Raw genomic sequence first — 17,389 nt, 5'->3', positions numbered from 1 at the left:
TCCACATGAAGAGTAGACCATCTTGTCTTTTGGCAATGTGATATACATGTACTTGTGTGAGCCAAGTATCTAGGACATGGACATCCACTTCTTTTAACGTGTAGACTTAAAAAACCTCTCTTAGTCCCTTAAATGTTCTCTTCCTCGGTACGTCTCTTAATTTTCAAGGAGTTCGAATCTCTCTTTTTCACAAGAAGAGGCCTACTCTATCGTTTAAACCGTGAATTAGTATCATCCTACATGCATCACCCAATCTCTATATAGGACTCACTATTTTGTAAACGTGAAATCCCAATGGTTCATCACATAAACCTTTTCATCTTCACCATACCTAGCATAAATCAGCTCAATCTAGAATTCAGGAGAGCCACACCGCACGAAATAATGAGTGAGTATGTCCACTGCTAAAATCCTTTTTGGGCCCACCATGATGTTTATATGCCATCGAACCCGATTATAAGGTGAGCACCACTAGTATATAAAGAAAACCAAGTATTATCCAGATATAAAGCTTAAGTGGGCCAAGAAGGATTAAATAGCTAGCGAAGTCTCATGCCTTTTCACGAGGTGTAGCTTACTTTTAAAAGTTTCAAATTGGTTTGATTTTTGAGGCCATGTCCTAAGATGATGTTGAGTGGATGTAATACACAGATGGTAGGCCGAGATAACTTTTTTTACAAGAGTTCTCCATTAAAATTTGTGTCTTTGGAGAGCTTGCAAAACAAGTTTAGAAGTAAAAAGTTTCTCCATTAAATAGAGGGAATAAATGAAGAGGGGGATTGATAGTTGCAGACAACTAATTTTTGCAACCTCATACTGATTTGAACCTTCATGTTTTCATTACTATTATATAAAAAAATTATAATCAGGCTTTACTTGTTTTATATCAAGACCCTTAAATCTTGGATTCGAATGTGAACACGCAATCCAAATAAATGTTTATTAGGATGGCATAAAAATCCAGAGCGTGAATGGTCCATACCATTTTAAGATGCATTTAGTGCAAAGAGAAAAAAAAAAAAAAAAAGAAGCAAAACTCTCTGTCTCTCTCTCTCTCTCTCTCTCCCCTTGAGGAGAGAAAAAAAAATGTTAGATGTAGGTCCATCTGTGTGTAAGTAGGGGTGTACACAAACCAAGTTAGCTGGGTTAGCTCGCTCAGCTCGATTCAACTCGGTTTGAAACTAAGTTCGAGCCGAGTTGAGCTGAATTTTTGAGCTCGAAACTAAGTTCGAGCCGAGTTGATCTGAGTTTTTGAGCTAATCTTGGCCGAGCTCGACTCAATGCAATGGTGACTTGGGTATTTTGATATTTATGTTGCTCGGCAAGAGTTTGATGAAATAACTCAATGAAATATTGGCCAGTAGTAAGGAAGGTATGGATGTGAAACAAATACCTTTATATCTTGATTTTTATATTATCTATTAAGTGTTCCTTGCAATACTAAACTAATGTTGCCGCTTTATATTTCATGAGAAATTGAAGTTGGAATCCATATGTTGGAGAAAATGTCGAAGATGCTTGATCTTGGCTCAAGCTTAGCTTGAACTGGCTCGAGTTGCTGACCAGACCAAGCCGAGCTGGCAAATTAAGCTCGAGAACTGAGCGGAGCTGAGTTCAAGCTAGGATGAGCTAGTGGCCGAGCTGAATTGAGCTGTGCTAAGCTGACTCGTGTACACCCCCTGCATTTAAGCATATGTGAGGGTTGGGGGTATTTTTAAATTTATTTAATTTACAATAAATTTATTTATTATTTTATTTTATTTTTAACCCAAGATTTTACTAATAATATGCCAAGAAAAATCTTAAATTCGTAGCCAAATAGGTCACTATCACTCTCAGAAACAGCCAAAAACCTGACCAACCGACAAGCCTAATTATTCCCGAGGATTTAATCTGAGTCGATATCCGGTCCATGTCCTACGGTTGTTTCAGATCCTCCTTCCAAAACATTACAATTTACAATCGGTTGTAGCCGTCCCGTTTCTCTTTGATTTTAAAGATAATAACAAGCATGCCGGCTAACGAGGAAGGGACGTGTCCCACGGCCGTTCGAGTGACACGTGGTTGGTTGAAGGCCGGATCTAATCCTGGCATCTAGTGGAACTGGCTGAAAATGATATCCGATGGACTATACAAACCAACAGTTTCTTCCGTCAGATCCTATTTCATATAAACCGTCCATTTGAAAACCATGATCGACGTGGATAGGGTTCTCCAGTGCATTTGAATCTTGACTACGGCCTTTCATGCTATTGAATCACTATGGACGGCCTGGATGCACCGGATCACCTGCCACGTGTCATTTATTCGATGACAAACGTCCTGTCCAGATCCATCGCGCCAACGGCAGGAAGAACCAGTTCGGGTTTTTTGGACGCGGATTTCCTGCGAAAGCCTTTCGCCGGAAGTTCCTGCGCATGGATGCCGGGTGGGGCCCAACTCGATGTTTTTGAGAAATCCACCCCGTCCATCCTAATTTAGAGCTCATTTAGGATCTAGGACCGAAAATCAAGTGTATCCAACACTCAAATGGGCCACACGAGAGGAAACAGTGGAACTTAAGTAAGAACCGTTGAAGAATTCTCATGGCCATAAAACTTTTGTATCAGGATAATTTTTTCGTATATTCACTTCATCGCATTAGGAATGACTTTATAAACGGTTTGGATAACATATAAACATCAAGGTGGAGCCTAAGAAGGTCTCAACAGTAGGAATTTCTTTCCCCAATTTACCCTCTCGTGTGACCCACTTGAATTTTGTATCCACCTAATTTTCGATCGCACGTTCTAAATTGAGCTCACAAAACGGATGGACGGAATGGATTTCTCACATACGTTCCAGTAGGCCCCACCCACCATCCTTGCGGCTTTTGCAGGAAATCCGCGTCCAGGTTTTTTTCCTCTAATTTACGCTTGGTTGTATTATTGGCAAATCCACACCATCCAAATGATGTACCGTATTGCTGATGCCCCATTGTAGGAAAGCTACTGCTACAATCCCAGCCATCCAGCTTAGGCTCTTCAAAGATATGGTGATCATAGAAAACTGCCAATGGAGCAAATTCCCCTCGATGGACGGTCGAGATTCACGACCCAGCAACCACGTCTACCTTCGCGAGGAAACTGACCAAGATAAGGAGCGCATTAGGTGAGACCCCGGATCCACCGAGGTGGGCGGGACCCCTGACTGTGGGGCCCACTGTGATGTATGTGACTACATCCACCCCATCCATCCGTATTGAAAGCTCACTTTCGGGCATGATCCAAAATATGAAGCAGATCCAAATCTCATGTGGACCACAATACAGGAAACAGTGGTAATCGACCATTAAGAATTTCTGATGGGCCACAAAAGTTTTGAATCAAGCTGATATTTGTGTGGTATCTTCATCCATATCTTTGTGACATTATCAAAAGGTTGGATGGTAAATAACCATTCTGGTGGCCCCATGAAGTTTTTAATGGTGGGGATTCAATAACTACTGTTTCATGTGGTATCGTCCACATAAGATTTGTATCTGCTTCATTTTGGGGATCTTGCCCTAAAATGAGCTTTCAAGATGGTTAGACGGTGTGGATATAAGGCACATGCAATACTATGAGCCCCACAGTCAGGGGTACCACCCAACTGGCTGGATCAGGGTCTCACCTAATCCGCCCCCAAGATGAGGAGGAACCGTAGGAACCCGATGCATCATAATGATAACGTATGGCCCATGGTCTGGGGATCTCCACCGTTGATATGAAATAACTCATGATGGATGGATGATGCCTAGAAAATATCCGTATCTTGAGCCTCTAACCATTGGATCAATGAACTCAAATAAACGGTCAGGAATTGTCAACAGCCCAACTTCAGCAAACATATATGCCTGATGGTGAGAGGTCAGGGTTTTTTCGGTAAATGGGATTATGGGGTTATTGGAAATGGGCCCTTGTATTCAACGGTCTGATATGAGATACTTCCCTGGTCAAGGGATCTTTATTTTTTATAAAAATAAATAAAAATAATAATAAATAAATAAATTGCATCTATAATATAGGACCCACTTGATTAAAATGAAAAGATGACGAAAAAGAAAAAGAAAAAGAAGAACCACCCTTCTCGCTTTTTGACGAGATGCCGCGACATTTTACCACGCGTGCCCATTAACCACTTTGTCCGGGAATTATAAGGTCCTGATGCATCAGAACTTAACCAGTATCATGATGATTTCATTTTGTGAAAGTTGGACCTACATTTCAGTAATCGAAACCGCTAATATGATTTTTTCGACCATGGATAAAGGATATCCCAAAAATGGAGTGGCCAAAACAATCCATCCAATTTGTGATTTTTAGTTTGGACCATTGGTGTGTGTTTTCTCCAACCATGGACATTTAGGCCATGTATCCAGGGACTAGTATCTCCTGTTCTAGGTTTTTTTTCCCTTTGGATTAACCGTCGAGATCCCCACCGATAGGTCTTACGTATACTAACAGACGCCTCAGGACACCATCGCGTTCTCATACATCTGGACCCTATAATTACTCACCGTTCGTTCCCTTGTTGGGGTGTCACTCTCAAGAGAAATTGAGAAAAGCGACTTACCGGAGTAAATATCGAGGAGCCCAGTAGTCCACTTATCCGGTGGTCCACATGAGTACATTGAATGTAGACCTTTTGGCCCACCTAATGGGTGCACTGGACCGATTTCCTGGCCAGTTAATGTTTATTATGGAAAATAACCCGATGGATGGCCCCGATCTTTCATTGTATGCGGCACGTCCGCACATGTTCAACGACTTCACATCCGCGCGAATCGCCTCAGCTTCTTCATTTTCTCCGAACTGATGCGACTCTTGTCGAGTCGCCACTGGACGGTGCTATGTGGAAACACCATGATGTGTGTATTCTATCCACGCCGTCCATCCATTTTTTCAGATCGTTATAGGGAATAAATCTTAAAAGTGAGTGGTATCCAAATATCATATGGACCACACCACAGGAAAAAAGTGGTGAATGAACGACCACCGTTAAAAACTTCTTGCGGCCAAAGAAGTTTTTGATGAATCTGATATTTGTGTTTTACCTTCATCCAGATTTTTATGAGCTAATAAAAAGGTTGGATTGAAAATAAAATTTATGGTGGGCCCTAGGAAATTTTTAATGGTAGGCGTTCAATCACCACTGTTTTCCTATGGTGTGGTCCACCTGAGATTTGGATCTACCTCGTTTTTGGGTTCATACCCGGAAATAATGATCCAGAATGGATGGACGGCGTGATAAACACATACATCATGGTGGAGCCCACGAGCACCGTCCAGTAGCCACGTCGCTACTGGTTGTCAGCATGCAATCCGCGTCGCTCTAGCCAACCAAACCTTGTCCGCAGAGTATCTGAAGCCTAAGGGTGGGAATTTCCTTAGCCCGGCTGGTCATGCAATGAACTGGACATGATTTGTTGGCACTCTACTGTAAATTTGAATATACAGTTGCTGATGATGGACCGTCCATTAAGTGGTACAAACTGTGGATGAACGACAGTAGCAAAATCACGCCGAATTTGCATTGCTGTGTACCGATTTCCAGCATTCAAATCGACGGTGCGAATAAAATACTAGCAACAGTCTGGATTAAAGGGAAAAAGGCACCCTTGAGATGGCAATTTTTTTTCAGTTAGATTGTTTTCTATACATGGTCCACCGAAAGTAGGCCCAACTACATGGACGGAAAAAGGTTCACAGACCACATCATGTGCTATATGGAGTAGCAACGAACCGTGGCTGGTCTGTTGCGCAACGAACCGGAAAGCTTCTCATATCCTTGTATACAAGAGATGTACCACAAGGAGGAAGAGCGTTGTGGTGTCACCGAAAAGCAGAAGAAGAAATTCAAGAAAATGCAAGGGAAGTTGTCACATGAGTGGGAGGTACGTGTGCCAGCGTCAATCGTGTGGGAAACGTATGGCACGCTTGAACTGGGAAAGGTGGTGGCCCAACTGCTCCCAAACCTCATAGAAAAGGTAGAACTTGTAGAAGGCGACGGAGGCGTTGGCACCGTCCTTGCACTCACCCTCCCCGAAGGTAAGTCATCTGTTATCCTTCTTCAGTGTCCGTCGCCCAATAAAGGACACATGATAGGTGTTTAAGTGCATCCATACCGTCCATCTTGTTCTTCCTGTCCATTTAAGGACAACAGTTGAAAATCAAACAAAACGGGTAATTCTATTTGTTTGTACGGTGATCTCTGAATGGACGGTCAAGTGTTTCATCAAACACCTTCTCAGCAACATAAAAATTAAGGAAAAAAAAAAAAAAAAGAGTATTTATTTTGATATACATATCTTCCTTGCCACCGCCCACACTTCGTTGAGTCATTTCATCAAACACTTGGTGAGCAACATCAATATCAAAGAAACCGAGTCACCGAACTGGTTCGATTCGAGCTGGGTTTGAAATTTCAGCTCGAACTCAGTTTCGAACCGGGTTGAATGGAGCTTGTTCAAGTCGAGTCGAGCGAGCTAACTCGATTCGTGTACAGTTAGTAGGAAAGGTAGCCCCTGTGCGCGGTAGGTGATCAGTTCTCTCCCAGAAAATCCCTCGGATTGGAAGATTCTAAGCGTTAAAGGGGCGGCCTACAGCAACGGCCCATGATCAATGGGAAAAGGCCAAGAAATGAAAGGTTGGGATCTTCCCATCTGGGAGGTTTTTGGGGGGTCTCCTATCCACGGCGTGGCGCATCTGATTAGCCGACCGTGGGCCACACATAAGCGAAATGGGAAAGTCCCTAAACTGTGACCCGAAATCCGTTGGAGGTGGTTCGACTAGTGACCCCAACACTAGCCAGCTAGCTGGTGTAAAAGCTCCGTGGCCCCACCATGATGTGTGTATTTTATCCATGCCGTCCATCCATTTTTTTTCAGCTCATTTTAGTGTATGATCCAAAAAATTAGGTAGATCCAAATCTCACGCGGACCACACCACAAGAAAAGGTGGGGATTGAACGCTTACGGTTGAAATCATTTTGGGGGTCACTGAACTTTTGGATCAACCTCATATTTGTGTTTTCCCTTCGTCCAGGTCTTTGGGACCTTATCAACAGGTTGGATGGTAAATAAACATTACAGTGGGCCCTAGGAAGTTTTTAATGGTGGATGTTCAATCAATACTATTTTCCTGTGGTGTGATCCACCTGTGATTTGGATCTATCAAATTTTTGGGCTCACGCCCCAAAGTAATATGGAAAAATGGATGGACAGAGTGGATAAAGCACATACATCATGGTGGGGCCCACAGAGCTTTGACATCAGCTAGCTGGCTGATGTTTGGGGTTACTAGCCAAACCGCGTCAGGGTTAACATTAGACTAGTCGTGGGCCCGTTGTGATCTTAACGGATAAATGATCGCGTGCGATATTGTCAATTTCTGTGATCTACGGTCCTGATTATTTGTCCACTGCAATTCCATTAGGAACTCCGGGATTCAATTTCTACAAAGAGAAGTTTACAAAGATCGACCACGAGAATCGTGTGAAAGAGACCGAAGTGGTCGAAGGCGGGTACTTGCTATTCGGGTTTACCCTTTATCGGGTCCGCTTGGAAATCATCGAGAAAGATAACGGTACGTCCATCATCCGATCGTCGGTTGAGTATGAAATTGGAGAAGGTTCTGCAGCTGACCCGTCCATCGTCTCTACTAAGGCGCTGGAGGTGATGGCCCAGGTCGTCGGCAGAAATCTTGAAGAGAAGAACGCTAGCGTTGGCAATGCCTAAGAAATTCAGAGAATTTTTCAAGTTGTTCTTCTTATGATTTGGGTGCGTTTGGATTCTCAATCGAACTGAATTGCAATAATTCTAATAAAATATGAGGAATTAGCAAGGAGTATCATACAACTTGTATCGTACACCTGATTATAAAAATAAAATTATTTTTTTTTTTAAAAAAAAAAAAAAGACATCCTCGCTTTCAAAGCACATTTTAATATGCCCGACCACTAACCAGCTTTTCGGGGAATTGTAAGGTCCTGTTGCATCAGGATGTGAACACTATCCTGATGATTCCATTTGTGAAAGTGAGACAAGACCTACTATTCAGTGATCCAGACCATTAATATGATTATTTTTTCCCACCGTGGATGGAGGATATGCCAAAAATGGAGTGAACGATACAATCCATCCGATCTATAATTTTTAGTTTGGACCATTGGTGTGTATTTTCTCCAACCATGGATATTTACATCACGGATCCAGGGATTAGAATATCCTGATCTCGGTTTTTCTATTTCCCTTAGGATCAACCGTCGAGATCCCACCGATAGGATTTCCTTGTACAAACTGACGCCTCAGGATGATAATATTAGAGCAAAAAAAATAAGAGAAGAAATAAAAAGCAAAGAATAAATTACCATTGATATTTGTACAATCTCTGTATAAATAGGGAACGTGTAATTAAAAGAGAATCAATTTGTACTCAGAAAAGTGACATGCCCGAGTAAAGACTGAGGAGCCCAATTCGGGACGAGAGTTTCCGGCGAAAGCCTTTCGCGGTAAGTTCCTGCTCAGGGATCCTAGGTGAGCAAAAGACCACGCGTCCATCCATTTTTCAAGATCACCTTAGGATATGTGACCGAATTTTAGGATATGTGATCGAAAATGGGTTGGATTCAAAACTCGAGTGTGACACAAGATGAGAAAAAGTAGGGATTTAGTGAACATTATTGAAATATCCATGCGGCAGCAAAAGCTTTTTATCAGGCTAATTTCTCTGTGATTTCACTACATCTCGGTGCAAAGAACCTTATAAATAGTTTGGATGGCATATGAACATCGAGGTGAAACGTAGAAAGGTTTCAATGGTAGGGAACTGCTTCCCCAGTTTTCCCTCTAGTATGGCCCGTTTGAGTTTTAGATCTTTCTACTTTTTGTCACATGTCTTAAAATGATTTCATAATACAGATGGACGGGGTGGATTTCTCCCCAACATCAGTGGGCCCCACCTAGCATCCCAGCGGGCATAAAGTTCCACAGGAGGCTTTGTAGACCATTTATCAGGTGGCCCACATGAGTACATTGAATGTAGACCATTTGGCTCACTTGATGGGTGCAGTGGCCCGATTTCGTTGTGGGAAAGAAACTAATAAATGGCCCCAATGGCTCATTGTATGTTTACGTGTGTGCCCAGCTCAAGGCACACACATCCGTAATATTTTTGAAACACATCCGTCTTTATGGATCATTTTAGGAGAAGCGACAAAAAATCATGTCGATCCAATATTCAAAGGCCTCCATATGAGAGGGAAAATTGGGAAAAGAATTTCCAACGGTTGAAACTTTTATGGCCTCCACCTTATGTTTATATGCCATCCAAATTATTTATAACGTCGTTAAGACTTGGATAAAGTGAAAACACAAAAATCTTAACATAATATGAAACTTTTGTTGCCAAGCAAATATTTCAATGATAATCACTGAATCCCCATTGTTTTCTTCCGTATGGCTGTCTTGAGTTTTGAATGTATTTAGTTTTTATTATATTATTATAAAATGATCCTGAAAACGGATGGACGGCATCCCAGGAAATTTATGCCAAAGGCTTTTGCAGGAAACCCGCGGGTCTTGTCAACCTAGCTTTGTCCTCTTCCCTGCATAATATCTGACGATGCCTAAAGGATTAAGGGTGGAGATTCCCTCCAATCCGACGGCCATCCGTCGCGCAATGAACAAGACTTGGTTTGTTGATACTCTCCCCTAAATTTTAATATACGGTTGCTGGTGATGGACCGGTCGTTAAGTCGTACAAACTATGTGACACAAGGATGAGCGTAACATGGTCAAGCACCATCTTGCTCAGGGAATAATTACTCTGAATTCATGGAACTTCTCTAGGTTCATTACATAGATTCCTAGAATATACAATGAGAAATAGAAAATAAAAATAAAATTCAATAAAATCTGAAAATAAATTAATTGGTGATAAAAAAAAACTTACAATCCTTTAAATAATGATATGATGTAGAACCTGTCACATACACGTTCCTAGCATGGTTGAGCCAAAAGAAGATGGACCATGAATTGACCATAACTTTTGATCCGGGTATCTTTATGGGGCACACAACCTATCAATCTTTACTGAAATGGGTCATCCCACGTGAACCAACTCAAAAAGTGGGTCGCATTTGTCCGTTTCGTCAGAAAACGTACGCTTTCAGCTCAAAAACGAATATTTAGAAAAAATTTACTATTTTTAGTAATTTCAATTTTTTAAATATTTTTAGAGTTTTAGATTTTCTTTCCTTTTAGAAATAACTTTTAGTTATACTAGAATTTTTCTTGAAAAAGTTTATTTACAATTTTTATTTTTAGAAATTAGGTCTTAGAAAAGTTTTATTATAATTAGAATTTTTATTAGAGTTAGAATTTTACTATTTTTAGTAATTACAAATTTTAGTTTATTTTTTATTTATTAATGGTGTAAGGAGACGTATTAGACGATTATCAATTATTCATTAATCAATTTTAAATTTATTAGAATTTATTTATATTTTCTGCTTTCTTTCCTCGTAGATTCGAAAAATCTCTGTGAGGAATCCAGAGAAATTCCGTGAATTAGGAATAGTTATCCTTTTGAGGAAAACGGTGATCGACCTCACGTCCTCCCCTACATCATGATACCAAACTATAAAAAAATTTCATTATCAAACTTCACCTCAAGCTCTCTAAGTTATAATAAATAGTAAACTTATTATTTATAGACGGTATGGATTACTTCCACCTACGATCGAGCCTTCTTTACACCATCCTTGACATGAAAGTGTCCACGACTGGCTCTATATCACTGTGTGGATGAACGAAAGTAGAAAAGCAACACTGAATAGCACTGTTGATTACCGATTTTCGGTAATCAAATGGACGTTTGGAATAAAATACTAGCAATCGTCAGGATTCTAAATGAAAATGCAACGAACCGGAAAGCTTCTCATATCTTGGTATACAAGAGATCAGCACAAGAAGGGGAAGAGCTCTGTGGTGTCGACAAAAAAGGAGAAGAAATTCAAGAAAATGCAAGGGAAACTGTCGCACGAGTGGGAGGTACGTGTGGCAGCATCGATCGTGTGGGAAACGTATGGCACGATTGAGCTGGGAAAGCTGGTAGTCCAATTGCTCCCAAACGTAGTAGAAAAGGTAGAAGTTGTAGAAGGCGACGGAGGCGTTGACACCGTCCTCGCAGTTACTTTCCTCGAAGGTAAGTCATCCGTCATCCTTCTTCAGTGTCCGTCGCCCAATACGCGGCACATGATAGGCGTTTAAGTGTATCCGGACCGTCCATCTAATTCTTCCTGTCGATGGATGGATGACAGTTGAGAATCAAACAAAAAGGGAGATTGTATGTGTTTGTACGGTGACCTCTGTATGGACGGTCAGGATGAGAATGGATTCTACAGGATAAACTGATGGATAAGTTTCTCCGTCCGGTATGATAAGGACCGACGCCCTTTCCGTACATGTAGCATCCAGACCATAGATTTGATGTTCCCACGTGATGGGCGATTCTCAACTGTTCAAAATCCAGGCTGATCCACTCACTAGATGGACCATAACTGTATGACGAGTCAGACCGCTCGTTGCCCATTGATTCCAACAGAGTGGCCCATCAGATGAGCTGATGTGGATGATTCTTGTGCCAGGTGATCTTCATGTTTAGGCCTACACTTTCTCAGTACGGATGTCATGCAGCCGAGGCTGTGGGGCCCACCGTGATGTATTCTTCTTATAGCCACATCATCCATCTATTTCCACAGTTCATCTTAGGGCATGATTCAAAAAATGCAGCAGATTTAAATCTCAGGTGAACCATGTCTTGTTCCTTCATTCAAAAAATGCAGCAGATCGGAAAAGAGCGGTGATTAAAAGTAGACTATTAAAAACTTATTGGTTTTGGATCAAGTTGACATTTGTATGCTCCTTCGTTCAAGAGCCACTTTAACAAGAAATTTGGATCCTCTACTTGCCACCAACAAGAAAATCCTGCTTTCCAGCGTCATGCATGAAGTTGTCTGCACTGTTATATTAAATGAAGGGTGTGATGATGTGTTCCAATTAGATTGCAACAAGCGGGATTTTCTTGCTTGTGGCAAGCCAAGGATCCGGATTTGGGTGACTCCAAAGAAGTCTTTGACTATAGTCATGGCACTTTTCTATGATGTGGTAGATTTGGATCTACTTCCTATGATGTCTTAAAATGAGCAGTCAAAATGGATGAACGGCGTGTGCATATAATAAGCATACATCACAGTGGCTCCACAGTAAGGGATCTACCCTCCACTGAAGTTGCATGCATCCTCATTAAACATTATAAGGCCATGATGTGGTGAGGTTTGATTGGACCAACTGCAATTTGTCAGTTGACATAAATTGGCTAAACACCTTGCCTCAGTAGGTTACTTCCGTCTAAAGCTAAGTGGGACCCCTATGTTTGTAAGAAATCCACCTTATCCATATATATTGTTCCAAAAATGAGTTGGATCCACGGCTGTAAGTGAGACACACCACAAGGAAAAGTGGAGAGGAAAATGACCACTCTTGATACCTTCCTAGGGCCCACCTTGATGTTTATGTGCCATCCAAACGATCCATAAGATCATTCCCACTGAGATTATTTGAAAGCACAAAAATATTAGCAAGATACAAAACTTCTGTGGCCCCAAAAATGTTTCAATAGTGTGTGATGTTAATCTTTACTCTTTCCTTTTCGTTTTCTTTTTTTCCTTTAATGCATGCTTGAGCATTGGATCCATTTTCTATGGTCCCAAAAATGTTTCAATAGTGAATGTTTAATCTTTACTCTTTTCTTCTCTTTATTTTTTTTTAAAAAACTCACCTGAGCTTTTTAAATCCACTTTAATTTTAAGCAAATGTTAAACATACTTTCTAAAGTATAATGGCACATTATCCAATCAAATCTTATATATCATTACATAGATTCCTAGAATATACAATGAGAAATAGAAAATAAAAATAAAATTCAATAAAATCTGAAAATAAATTAATTGGTGATAAAAAAAAACTTACAATCCTTTAAATAATGATATGATGTAGAACCTGTCACATACACGTTCCTAGCATGGTTGAGCCAAAAGAAGATGGACCATGAATTGACCATAACTTTTGATCCGGGTATCTTTATGGGGCACACAACCTATCAATCTTTACTGAAATGGGTCATCCCACGTGAACCAACTCAAAAAGTGGGTCGCATTTGTCCGTTTCGTCAGAAAACGTACGCTTTCAGCTCAAAAACGAATATTTAGAAAAAATTTACTATTTTTAGTAATTTCAATTTTTTAAATATTTTTAGAGTTTTAGATTTTCTTTCCTTTTAGAAATAACTTTTAGTTATACTAGAATTTTTCTTGAAAAAGTTTATTTACAATTTTTATTTTTAGAAATTAGGTCTTAGAAAAGTTTTATTATAATTAGAATTTTTATTAGAGTTAGAATTTTACTATTTTTAGTAATTACAAATTTTAGTTTATTTTTTATTTATTAATGGTGTAAGGAGACGTATTAGACGATTATCAATTATTCATTAATCAATTTTAAATTTATTAGAATTTATTTATATTTTCTGCTTTCTTTCCTCGTAGATTCGAAAAATCTCTGTGAGGAATCCAGAGAAATTCCGTGAATTAGGAATAGTTATCCTTTTGAGGAAAACGGTGATCGACCTCACGTCCTCCCCTACATCATGATACCAAACTATAAAAAAATTTCATTATCAAACTTCACCTCAAGCTCTCTAAGTTATAATAAATAGTAAACTTATTATTTATAGACGGTATGGATTACTTCCACCTACGATCGAGCCTTCTTTACACCATCCTTGACATGAAAGTGTCCACGACTGGCTCTATATCACTGTGTGGATGAACGAAAGTAGAAAAGCAACACTGAATAGCACTGTTGATTACCGATTTTCGGTAATCAAATGGACGTTTGGAATAAAATACTAGCAATCGTCAGGATTCTAAATGAAAATGCAACGAACCGGAAAGCTTCTCATATCTTGGTATACAAGAGATCAGCACAAGAAGGGGAAGAGCTCTGTGGTGTCGACAAAAAAGGAGAAGAAATTCAAGAAAATGCAAGGGAAACTGTCGCACGAGTGGGAGGTACGTGTGGCAGCATCGATCGTGTGGGAAACGTATGGCACGATTGAGCTGGGAAAGCTGGTAGTCCAATTGCTCCCAAACGTAGTAGAAAAGGTAGAAGTTGTAGAAGGCGACGGAGGCGTTGACACCGTCCTCGCAGTTACTTTCCTCGAAGGTAAGTCATCCGTCATCCTTCTTCAGTGTCCGTCGCCCAATACGCGGCACATGATAGGCGTTTAAGTGTATCCGGACCGTCCATCTAATTCTTCCTGTCGATGGATGGATGACAGTTGAGAATCAAACAAAAAGGGAGATTGTATGTGTTTGTACGGTGACCTCTGTATGGACGGTCAGGATGAGAATGGATTCTACAGGATAAACTGATGGATAAGTTTCTCCGTCCGGTATGATAAGGACCGACGCCCTTTCCGTACATGTAGCATCCAGACCATAGATTTGATGTTCCCACGTGATGGGCGATTCTCAACTATTCAAAATCCAGGCTGATCCACTCACTAGATGGACCATAACTGTATGACGAGCCAGACCGCTGGTTGCCCATTGATTCCAACAGAGTGGCCCATCAGATGAGCTGATGGGCATGATTCTTGTGCCAGGTGATCTTCATGTTTGGGCCTACACTTTCTCAGTAGGGATGCCATGCAGCCGAGGCTGTGGGGACCCACCGTGATGTATTCTTCTTATAGTCACATCATCCATCTACTTCGACGGTTCACCTTAGGGCATGATTCAAGAAATGTAGCAGATTTAAATCTCAGGTGAACCACCCCACGGAAAAGAGCGGTGATTAAAAGTAGACTATTGAAAACTTATCAGTTTTGGATCAAGTTGACATTTGTATGCACCTTCATTCAAGAGCGATCGACTTTGACAAGAAATCTGGATCATCAACTTGCCACCAACAAGAAAATCCTGCTTTCCTGCGTCATGCATGATGTCGTCTGCACTGTTGTATTAAATGAAGGGTGTGATGATGTGTTACAATCAAGCAGGATTATCTTGCTCGTGGCAAGCCAAGAATCCGGATTTGGGTGATTCCAAAGAAGTCTTCAAGGATAGGCATTCAATCATGACTCTTTCCTATGATGTGGTAGATTTGGATCTGCATGTATATAATACACATACATCACAATGGGTCCACAGTAAGGGATCTACCCTCCACTGAAGCTGCATGCATCCTCATTAAACATATTAAGGCCATGATGTGGTGAGTTTGATTGGACCAACCCCAATTTATGTCAGTTGAGTATGATCGACATAAATTGCCTAAACACCTGGCTACTTCCGTCTAAAGCTAAGTGGGACCCTATGTTTGTAAGAAATCCACCTTATCCATATATATTGCCAGATCATATTATATTTTAACAAAAATGAGTTGGCAATAGCGGATGATTTTAATCTTTACTCTTTCCTTTTCTTTTTTTCTTTTTGTCCTTTAATGATACTTGAGCATTAGATCCATTTTCTATGGGCCCCACTGTCATTTATTCATTGTATCCACTCCGTCTATCTGTTTTAAAACATAATGTTAGGGCTTTATACCAAAAATGGAGTATATAAAAATCACAATTGGACCACACTACAGGAAATAGTGTGAATTGAACATCTACCGTTGAAAAATTCTTGGGGGCAGCCGAAGTTTTAGATCAAGCTGATATTTGTTTTTTCCCTTCATCCATGTCTATATGATCTTATGAACAGGTTGGATGACAAATAAACATCACTGGGGGCCTAAGAAAGTTTTCAACGGTGTAAATCAATACTTCCACTTTTCCCTATAGTATGATCCACTTGAGCTTTGTATATGCAACAATTTTGTCTTGAACCCCTAAAATGATCTGGAAAAACAAATGGACAGCATGGATAAACCACATGCATTCTCGGTGGGCCCAACAGAGTTTACTCAGTACAATAAGTGTAATGAGTAACTCAGTACGCAATCCAATTTCGTTTCAATAGTGAATGTTTAATCTTTACTCTTTTCTTCTCTTTATTTTTTTTTAAAAACTCACCTGAGCTTTTTAAATCCACTTTAATTTTAAGCAAATGTTAAACATACTTTCTAAATTACAATGCCACACTATCCAATCAAATCTTATATATCATGTCCAATAAAACTAAGGGCTCACTAAATCCACTGCCACCCTACACAAGTAGCATGTTGGAAGGAAAGGTAGCCCTGCAACACAGGTTGTGGTACAGGGTAGGTGGTTAGTTCTCTCCAAAAAATCCCTCTCAGATTGGAAGATCCTAAGCCGTTAACAGGCAGCCTATAGCAACGGCCTATGATAAACAGGAAAAGGCCTAAATAGCAAAGCAAAGGTAATTAGGATCTCCCAATATGGGAGATTTTATTTTGGGGCATCGCCAATCCAGCGTGTAGCCCATCTGATTAGCTAACCGTGGGCCACACAAATAGCTACATGGGACTTCCCCCAACTCTTACCCGAAATGCAACAATAAGGGGTTGACATTAGACAAGAGGTGGGCCCGACGTGATCTTAGCGGATAATTCATCGTATCCGATATTCTATATTGCTGTGATCTACAGTCTGTTTATTTGTCGACTGCAATTACATTAGGAACTCGGGGATTCAATTTCTTCAAAGAGAAGTTCGTGAAGATCGACAATGAGAAGTTTGTGAAGGAGACTGAAGTGGTCGAAGGAGGGTACTTGTTAGTCGGGTTTATTCTTTATCGGATCCGCTTGGAAATCATCGAGAAAGATATCGGTGCATCCATCATCCGATCGACAGTCGAGTATGAAACTGGAGAAGGTTATGCATCCAACCCGTCCGACGCTGGAGGTGATTGCCCAAGTCGTCGGCAAGCATCTTGAGGAGAAGCATGCTAGTGCCGGCAATACCTAAGAAATTCAGAGAATTTTCAAGTTGTTCTTGTTATGAATAATTGCAATGATTTATCTACATGTTTTGCAGTTTAAGAAATGTCAGATGGTATGACTTGGGTGCGTTTGGATGTTCATTCTAACTGAATTGTAATACTTCCAATAAATTATTGAGGAATTAGCTAAAATGGAGGTGGGACCATTTTAATTAACTACAGCTATGGCCAACACCTAATTGCTCGGAGTAATTTAAACAACTTGTATCAGATGTTTTGGTTTTCATGTAATACAGGTGGGGCCTATAGATCAGTGATCCACAACATTTACATGACCAGTGTTGCTTTGGATGTTCTATGCACCCAAAATTCCAAACATTCAAAGATATTATAT

At 40.4% G+C, this 17,389-nt stretch overlaps 2 protein-coding genes across 2 annotated transcripts; both read left to right on the top strand.

Moving 5' to 3' along the window:
* The first annotated feature begins 5,806 nt into the window (after nucleotides 1–5,806).
* Nucleotides 5,807–7,868, top strand: LOC131248009 (norbelladine synthase-like). Its single transcript, XM_058248041.1, has 2 exons — nucleotides 5,807–6,068; nucleotides 7,455–7,868. The coding sequence occupies exons 1-2, from the start codon at nucleotides 5,822–5,824 to the stop codon at nucleotides 7,754–7,756; spliced, it is 549 nt and encodes a 182-aa protein (XP_058104024.1). The 5' UTR covers nucleotides 5,807–5,821; the 3' UTR covers nucleotides 7,757–7,868.
* A 6,116-nt stretch (nucleotides 7,869–13,984) lies between these two features.
* LOC131249465 (norbelladine synthase-like) lies at nucleotides 13,985–16,990 on the top strand. Its single transcript, XM_058250277.1, has 2 exons — nucleotides 13,985–14,305; nucleotides 16,734–16,990. Exons 1-2 carry the CDS (start codon nucleotides 14,011–14,013, stop codon nucleotides 16,988–16,990), a joined length of 552 nt encoding a protein of 183 aa, XP_058106260.1. The 5' UTR covers nucleotides 13,985–14,010.
* Nucleotides 16,991–17,389: the final 399 nt, after the last annotated feature.

This window comes from Magnolia sinica, chromosome 6 (genome assembly GCF_029962835.1).
Source record: "Magnolia sinica isolate HGM2019 chromosome 6, MsV1, whole genome shotgun sequence".
Classification (NCBI taxonomy): domain Eukaryota; kingdom Viridiplantae; phylum Streptophyta; class Magnoliopsida; order Magnoliales; family Magnoliaceae; genus Magnolia; species Magnolia sinica.
The sequence above is the reverse complement of the archived record's forward strand: the minus strand, read 5'-3'. Positions and strand labels throughout refer to the sequence as shown.

Coding starts and splice junctions, on each gene's coding strand:
- LOC131248009 (XM_058248041.1), top strand. CDS start 5,822: ATGTACCACAAGGAGGAAGAGCGTTGTGGTGTCACCGAAAAGCAGAAG. Junction 6,069..7,454: donor TGCACTCACCCTCCCCGAAG/GTAAGTCATCTG, acceptor CAATTCCATTAG/GAACTCCGGGATTCAATTTC.
- LOC131249465 (XM_058250277.1), top strand. CDS start 14,011: ATGAAAATGCAACGAACCGGAAAGCTTCTCATATCTTGGTATACAAGA. Junction 14,306..16,733: donor CGCAGTTACTTTCCTCGAAG/GTAAGTCATCCG, acceptor CAATTACATTAG/GAACTCGGGGATTCAATTTC.